Below are 9,101 nucleotides of genomic sequence, written 5' to 3' on the forward strand. Positions count from 1 at the left end.
AAATTATATAAAAAATGAGAACTTTTAAATAGCTGATTTGATATTAACATTGATATATATTTTTTTTCCAAATTTCTATGATATCTTCAAATTTATATTTTATTCAAAAATAAAATCATTATTTTTTTTAAATACATAAAATCGTATTATAACATCGAAAAAAACAAAGAATAAAATAAAACATTAAAATCGATATGTGTCTCGCTGCATTACACGAATACTCTTCTAATATAATAAAAACCTCATTTTATATTTTTTTTTGACAAACTGCTTCCTTTACTCCGATCACATGTTAAAAAACACATGTTTCATATTATAATAAACAAGTGATTTTTCATCTTATCAAACATAAAATGTAATTAGTTATCTATTAAAAAATAGGTATTTATTGAATTTCAAAGATATTTATGAACTTAAATCCTTTTTCACTAATAAGATTTTATTAACTTTTTTGCATTATCTGAATACTATTTGTTGATGATTCTATTAACAACTAACATATATTTATATAAACAATCTTCGAATCACCAACCAAAGTACTCATGCTACCGCACAACATGCGGTTCCGACACATTAAATCACAAAGATTAAAGAAGAATAATGTGCTTTCAAACTTCTCAAAGGCTGCATACACGAGGGATCAAATCCATTGGTCAATCTTTGAACATGAGTTCATTAATTTGGTCGATGCCGATATCAGAGTAAGGCTCGATGGGTTGATCGTCTTCCTCCGACGCACGATCAGAGCACACGGGTTCTCTGCTGCGTTCATATGCAAAAAATATGCTAATGATTACAATAACGTAAACCAATTCAAACAAACACTGTAAATCCCATGCAGACATGAGCTCTTTTTATTTTAATTTGATTTGTTAGCTTACGAGCCTAAATTGTAAAATAATGACACGGGAAGTTTGATAACACACTCTTATCACAATGTCTTCAAATTAATGAATGTGGTAAATGTGTATATGTAAAACAATATATGAACGCTTACATCATAATATATTTGTATGTGGATGATATGCTCGTCATGGGGACTAATATGGATTTACTTAGGGGCCGTTTACCAAATACTTATTTGGGTAAGCGTTTATCAAGTCACATTACCTTATCGGATGAATATGGTAAGGACCAAGAATCTTACGCGGTAAGAGGGAAACAAGAACCGAGAGTCTTACCCGGTAAGTGAGGGCGACGACTCTTACCATGGTAAATGCTTACTAGGTAAATTGTTGCATACGATAGCGTTTTGATGGACTAAGTTTTACCCACTAAGTAAGTAGTAGTGTTAAATTTTACCGATAAGCGCTTACCAGATAAGTGTTTGGTAAACGAGCCCTTACTCAAACCAAAAAGAATACTACATTCCTCGTTTGATATGAAGGATATGGAGGTAACCGATGTGATACTTTGCATTAAAGTTCAACGGACTTTATGATAGGATACATCCTCACTTAGTCCCACTATATAGAGAAGGCTCTTAGAAAAGTTGGATGCTATAATGACTGATTGGTCGTTACTTCATTTGATTCTCCAAGTCAACTAAAGAAGAATCAAAGAGACAGTGTATCTTAGTTAAAGTATACTTAAGTACTGAAAGCTTGATGTATATCATGAACTTTACACGATCAGATCTAGCATATATAGTGAGTAGACTAAGTCGATACTCACATAATCCTGGTAAAGTTCATTGGTATGCACTAGTTAGAGTGCTCCGATATCTTAAACACACGATATACTATGGTTTGCATTATACTAAACATCCTCGTATTTTAAAAGGATATTGTGATGCCAATTGGATTTCTAATAACTTGGAAAGTAAGTCCACAAATGGCTATATTTTACCTCCATGTGGAGCATCAATATCGTGGAAATCATCTAAGCAAATGGTGAATATTTGTTCAACTATGGAAGTTGAGTTTGTAACATTAGACAAAGCTACTGAAGAAGCCGAACGACTTAAAAGATTCTTAGAAGGTATTATGTTGTGGCCTAAGCATGTGACAACAATTTGTACATGTTGTGATAGTATGGCTGCTCTTACTAGAGCAAAGAATCATATTTACAATGGAAAATCAAGACATATAAGGCGTCGCCATAACACAATAAAGGACTTGCTAAAATGGAATTATTTTCTTTCATTATATAAAGTCAAAGGAAAATATAACAGATTCTTTGACAAAATGCCTAAATAGAGAGTAAGTTATATTTACATTGAGGGGAATGGGCTTAAAGCCAACATAATGAGTTCATACTTGACGGAAACCTAACCTAGCAACATTGGAGATCCCATGATCTAGGTTTAATAGGCAAACTGGTTGAGGAAAGTTCAAGCTGGAACAAACACAAATGTATGCCTATACGTATGATGTCCTCAATCATATTCTCCATTGACGTTTAATTAAAGGTTGAATTCTAATTCTTAATAATGTTAATAGCCCCTACAGTGGAATACCATGGAATGTTATTGATTGGAATTGCTTATGTAAGATCGATGTATGGTCACATTCATGAGGACTGAGATGGCTATGCCCTTTAAAAGTCTCATGAAGAAATGATATTGTTCATGACCGAAATGAACACAATCGTAAGAATTGATGTATGTATAAATACGATCTATGTGATACTTATTGTCTAGTTTTCGTACAATATGTTGTCAATTCAATACCTTGTGGTTTTAAATTTACGATTTTCATCCCTATGATTTGTAAATTGTTGTTATTTTGATTTTTAAGACCAATTCTGTTAAACATCAATTTGTTAATCTAAGGTTATTTTAGTCTTTTTTAGTATTTTTTTATATTTTGATTTAATAAGTACCTTTTTGTCCGTTTCTTTTTATATGACATTTTTATAAAACAACCAACTTTTTTGTAGGACAGAATAGTTAACTTTTTACAAGCTATTTTTACCAAAAAAGATATATTTTATTTAATTAATAGAACGCCCAACTATTTGGGTTTATAAGTCATTCAGTAACTTATATCAAACAATTGTACGTTCTATGTAAAAGTGTTACAATAGAGAAACTAATCAAATAGTCATTTTGGCCGCATGGTTTCACCTCTTAGCCAATTCTCTCCAGAAATTACACAAACGTCGCTACCTGAAAATTGCGGAGGTAGGTAAAAAATGATTTTTTCTTATTTGTCGTTTAGCTAGGTCCACAAAATTGCCGATGTAGTGACATATGTGTTATTTTTGGAGAGAAATGACTAATAGGTGAAACCAACCGGTCAAAATTTATATTTTAATTAATTTTTCATTACAATAATGTATAAAATGATTTTAGGCGTATTTTAAGACACTTTTAAAATAAATTGACCTATTAACATTTTTTATACGACACTTGTGAAATTGTCATATGAGCACATCTTTTTATAGAACCTTTGTTTAAAATAAATTGATCAACTAAATATGACGTAGAATTATTTGGTCCTTTTTAGCACATGTAGATATTTTTTAACATTCAATAAACCCTATTTTATTCGAGTCGAAGTATAAATTAAAAAAGGTCCCCATTAATTTTTTTAAATACAACAATATGAAAAAAACAAATTCAACAATTTCCCATATCGTTTCTAACAAAGAAAACACTAAAATACTCTCATGTAAGGCACTTAACTGTTGACACTTAGGGGCTGTTCGGAAGTGGCTTTATGGGCTGAGTGGGATATATGGCTTGTTCAGTAAGCCATACATAGTTGTTCAGTTATGGCTTAATAGCTGAATAAGTGACTGATTCGGTAAGCTAGAAAAAGAGAGTCGTTTACATTGGGGGGGNGGGGGCGTCAAGCGGCGGTCGTGAAATCAAACGAGCACACCACAAACATTGAGTTGGGTTATTAAAATGCCTTCAACCCGATCAATTCAATTCATGAGCGTCCCTAGGTTTGTGGGTCTATTTTATGATTAAAAAGAATAAAAAAAGTAATAAAACAAAATAAATACCCCTCTGTTAGTGCTGGCTTTTAACAGAGTTTACCACAAGGACGAAAATAGTAACAAATTTCAAACAACAGGGACGAAAATCGTAATATTAAAACCATAAAGACGAAAACAGAAATTTACAACAAATCATAGGGAGGAAATTGTAATTTTGAAATAAGAAAGTAATCAAATAAAAATAAAAAACAAAAATCAATCAAATATATAAAGAAAGTCAAATTTGGCACCATTGCATTTGCAGGTAAAACCCTTCTTGCTAAAACCCTTGCACAAGCACGAAGCCGCTTCTATCGACCAAGATTCCCCTTCAAAAATTGATTGATACCTCGTCGTAATCCAATCTAATAGCAAAGAGAAACAAAGTAATGGATTCTGCAACTTCACTTATGTCTAGTTTCCGCCGAATTCCTCCGGCTGCCATTCCGGCGACGTTGGATTGTATCTTAGCTTCCACAACTTCTCCCCCATCTTCCCTTTTCTTTCTGCTGCTTGATGCCCTCCCAATCCTCTCACAGGTAAAGGGTTGTTCTTACTTTAATGTTAGCAACTAGCCTTGCGAATTCCCATTTTTTTTTTCAATAGAAATGTCTAAGTTCTGTTAAAATCCTCCTAAACAGGTAAAACCTCTGCCAATCCATTTTGGTTCAAACGCATAAGTTAATGCACTCTTCTCCTTGTTTAAAACCCAACAACATGGGTTAAATTCATACATGAATATATCTGGGACGGACCCGGAATTTTTTTCAAACGGTGACACCATATAATTAATATAGTATAATATACATCTAAAAATAATTACAAAAAATATGGTTTTTATAGTACCGATAGGGCTGTAAATGAACTGAACGTTCAGCGAACCGTTCGTGAACCGTTCGGCGGGAAGTTCGTTTATTTAATAAATGAACGAACATGAACTTTTTTCTTTTGTTCGTTTAATTAAACGAACGAATATGAACAAGAGTCTCGTTCGTTCATTTATGTTCGTGAACGTTCGTTCATTTACCGTTCGTTTATATTCGTTTGTTTATGTTCGTTTATATATTAAGTTTAATATATTATCTTTTATTTATTTACTTTGAATTCAAATAATATTTATTTGTGTTCGTTTATGTTCGTTTAGCTCGTTCGTTTACGTACGTTTAGCATGTTTACGAACGAACATAAACGAACACGAACACACCTTATTTCTAAACGATCGAACACAAACAGAAAGATTTTTGTTCGTTTACCGTTCGTGTTCGTTCGTTTGTTCAGTTAAGTTAAACGAACGAACATGAACAAGCCTCCGTTCGTGTTTGTTCGGTTCGTTTACAGCCCTAAGTACCGATAAACAACTCCTAAACTTGTACCCGATGCGTCTTCATCTTTTGAAAACGGTCAATATATACCCAAAAATAATTACAAAAAGTATGGTTTTGGTTATTTGGGCTTTGTGTTGTTTGGGTTTTAGTTGCACCATTTGGATTTCAGGGAAATACGGTAGCACCTTCTAAAACGATATGGTAGCACCGTTAACAAACATAAATTTTTTACCCTTTGGCCGCGAAATAATACGGTGGCACGTGCCACCCATGCCACCACATTAGGTCTGTCCATGGAATATATACATATTCATATATGCATAAACATACAAACACAGAAACTAACAATGTTATTCACATATTTAGATTCAAATTTGAAACTGAATATTTTACAAAAACAGGGGAGATAGAATAGTGGAAGAGGAAATAACGTTAACACTAAATTGTTGATTTAAAACTTGTACATTTAAATCTTGCTAATGAAGTAGTTAAATAGCATCTCGTAATTTCGTGCCATGGTCTAATGACTAAGATAACATGGAAAAACTAACTCACCACCAACACAATTAACCACATACTAGTTGAAGCCAATCATCCATCAAGTACACTTATCGACCCACCAAGTACAACTATCAAGTAAAAGTGATAATTGAGAAAGCTATAAGTTTCAAATTACTTCAACTGAATAGTGGTTGGTTTGATAATCAAAGTCAAAGTGTTACTCTTTTTCTTCTGTTGAAGTGAGGGAACAAAAAGGATTATTGAATATCAATATGGTTCTGCTATTATACTAAAAAAGCATTAAAAAGAAGGACGGAAAAGCAAAAATATGTAATTTTTTTTAATTTCTTCTAATCGTGTGAATTTTTTAATACTGCACCACTTTCTAACATTTAAAGCAATTTACAATTCTTATTTACAAAATATATTGAGTTTGATTATTGGTTTTTGAAATAGGAAGTTACACATGGTAGTGAAGAAATCTTGGATGATGAGCATCAAAATTTTATTGCTTCGTATGTGGGTGCACTTTGTCACCTTTTGAAGAAACCAGGTAAACAGCAGGTTGCATTATAAATATCTAAAAGTTGTTTTAAACTAGCCTATCTGCAATGCCACTATCCACAGTTGGTTATGTATATAGACTTGGTTTAGTTGTTAATAAATGAATCTTGTGAACTTTGTGATTTGGGATAATGAGTGTATATCAAGTCTGTGAGTGATTAGTACTTCAAATCATCGTAATGCACTTCATTTTCTAACAACCAATACTTGGAAATGAAAGATAAGAATAGTGAACGCATTACTCTAGCTGTCAACTAGAGCCTTATATGCTATTCTTGGTGAACCTAGTTTTCCTTCTGTTAGTTTATGCCAATTCAAGTTTTTTTTTCTTCCGTGTTTTTGGCATATGTGAAAGCATGCTGGCTGCTGACAAACCTAAATTCCAAGTTCAATGGTTTGAAATGCTAATGGTTTTTTTTTACTTTGTGCATACATAATATCAGAATATCAATTGGCTGCCATCTGAAGTTAATGTATTTCAGTGACATGCTTTATACATGACTTGAGATTATTTCTTTGGCATATTATAGATTTTACGTATACTTTGAGCACCGACTTCATGTTGCTTTCTAGAACAACACCGTTAAAGAGAGGCTCAAGTCCTGATAAGAAAAATGGAGTGGCTCAAGTAATTGATTGGGAGGCATTAGACAATGTCTAACCTAGAAAATATCAATAGATAAAAAATATAAGCTTTTTTTTTCCTGAACCAGAAGTTGATAAGCTAATATTACATGTCCTTTTCCACTCTTGTTCCTTTTATATTAAAATATCTTGTGTTCACCTGTAAGCTGAAGTGTAAGTGAGTTGCAAGTGTTTGCCATGGGCAGTTCATGACTTTATTCTGTAGCTTAAGTTTTAGCTAGGCCCATAACTGAGAAGTACTTTATCTATAATTTTCTAACTAATTTCTCTGCAGGGTTTAATGCTGAAGCTTTACAGAATTTCATCTGGAGTGTGTTAATTCCATTAATGAGGTTGACACAGGGTTATGATTGTGAGATAGTTGACAAGGTAAATGCGGAGTTAGGGAAGTTATAAATATGATCCCATCAACTAATTCTGTGCCTCATTTTGTTTTTTGACATGATTTTGATTTAGGCCATAGCTTCTTTCTTGGATGTTGTGATGGAAACAAACGCCTGGGGGGTTGTAGAAGGAACCATGGTTCCCTATTTTATCAAAGTGGTTGGTTTGACTATGGGAATGCTTCAAAATGAACAATTTGCTTTTTATAAGTGGAATGGACAAGCTCAGAGTCCTGAAGGTTCCACATTGATCAGTTTTGAGTCTTTTCCATTGCTCATGGCATGCCATATATTAGCATCTATTTTAGATGCGTCTGTAAAAGGTAAACCTGTTTCAGAAAGTACGTCTGGATCAATTTTGGCAAATGGATGCAGTGTGAATATATTTACAGGTAACCTGCTTTGGGATATTTGTAACGTGACTTTGCAAATGCTTTCACACAGCCCGGAACATCGGTCTTGTGCGATCACTGTTTTCCTTCCACACCTTTTAAAGGCTCTTGTCTCTGAAAATGTGTTTGAGATCTCAGTTCATGGGCAAAAGTTTCTATTATCCAGGTAGACTTCCAAGTCTCCTTGTATTATTTTTATGTCAAGATGATGTCATCTACACATTGTTGTAAGATTCACTGTTTTACAACTGTGACATGTATGCATATATCTTCTTTTTCCTTCCAGGAAGATGTTTTTTGCTAAAATTTGGAAATGCTGCAAGAATTTGTTTTCAATGGGGCCTTCTGAGAGAGGAGATGCATACACTGTACTTTCTTTGTATATATCTAATTCCTCCAAGAGTGATGGATGCGAGGATGATTCCGTGAATGGAGATGGAACATTTGACTTAAGGGCTGAGAAAGAGTTTTGGGATGAGATGAAGAAAGGCTTGGTATATAGCTGTCTTGGTTACATTTAATAATGCTAAAATGAGTAAAATACTAAAAATACTTATAAGTTTCTTTAACACTTAATTATAATAGGTCGACAAGGAAAGTATAGTGAGGAAGCAATCATTACATGTGCTGAAGAGTACAGTAACAATCAGCCAGGGGAAGCAGCACACTAGTGTTTTAGAGTCAATATCCAATGACACAACTTCAAACTCTCATGGTTTGACAAAAAGGGAGCGGTGGGCAGACAAGGAAGCCAAATCTCTGGGTATAGAGAGCTTATGCAATTCAGTTGGTTCTGATTCAAGCAGTCGGCTGAAATGGGGTGCATTTTTCCTACTGTATGAAATGCTTGAGGAGTATGGTACTCATCTTGTTGAGGCTGCATGGAATTACCAGGTTCGAACTGTATTTGTTTGAATTTTTTGTATTCAGATTCGGTTTTGTACGTGTCGAGGGTTGGGAAGGGTAAAACAAGGAATTACATTCAGATATTCAGCTTCCTTAATAGCTCTACAATTCCATTTTCGTTTCCTTATTTTGGATTCTTCTAAAGTGTACCATGATATTTTTTCTAATTGTTTAGACCAACTTTTGATGGATACATAAACAAAACTAAATCAGTCAACCAAATAAGATCCAAATTTTGTAGCCTGTATAATTCAGTAATATCCTCTAAATGAATTACCATCAACTCATAAATGATGCATTTGTTTGTATTCATCCAATCCATGGACCCGTCAATGTTAGAGTCTATCCTAGAGTTATGCTTTGTGATAAGAAATAAACGAATTGGAGGAAACTGGCTAATTGATTGTATTGAAGGGAAAGAAAAATACAGGAAAAAGAACAAGACGTCTTACTAACCT

At 33.5% G+C, this 9,101-nt stretch overlaps 1 protein-coding gene across 3 annotated transcripts in view; it reads left to right on the top strand.

The window, feature by feature from the left end:
• Positions 1-4,210: 4,210 nt before the first annotated feature.
• The window catches only part of LOC112522227, a 29,850-nt gene continuing 24,959 nt past the window's right edge, over positions 4,211-9,101 (top strand). For 2 of the 3 annotated variants that reach the window (XM_025131324.1, XM_025131325.1), the window contains exons 1-7: positions 4,211-4,466; positions 6,210-6,306; positions 7,237-7,331; positions 7,419-7,668; positions 7,738-7,903; positions 8,024-8,231; positions 8,323-8,631. In XM_025131324.1, the coding sequence (XP_024987092.1) occupies positions 4,317-4,466; positions 6,210-6,306; positions 7,237-7,331; positions 7,419-7,668; positions 7,738-7,903; positions 8,024-8,231; positions 8,323-8,631 (1,275 nt within the window). In that variant the 5' untranslated portion in view covers positions 4,211-4,316. Of the gene's footprint in view, positions 4,467-6,209; positions 6,307-7,236; positions 7,332-7,418; positions 7,669-7,737; positions 7,904-8,023; positions 8,232-8,322; positions 8,632-9,101 lie in introns of those variants that run through there. The other variant, XM_025131326.1, reaches the window with a different exon arrangement.

The sequence above is a fragment of the Cynara cardunculus genome, assembly GCF_001531365.2.
Source record: "Cynara cardunculus var. scolymus isolate 2C chromosome LG 11, CcrdV1, whole genome shotgun sequence".
NCBI classification, from domain to species: Eukaryota; Viridiplantae; Streptophyta; class Magnoliopsida; order Asterales; family Asteraceae; genus Cynara; species Cynara cardunculus.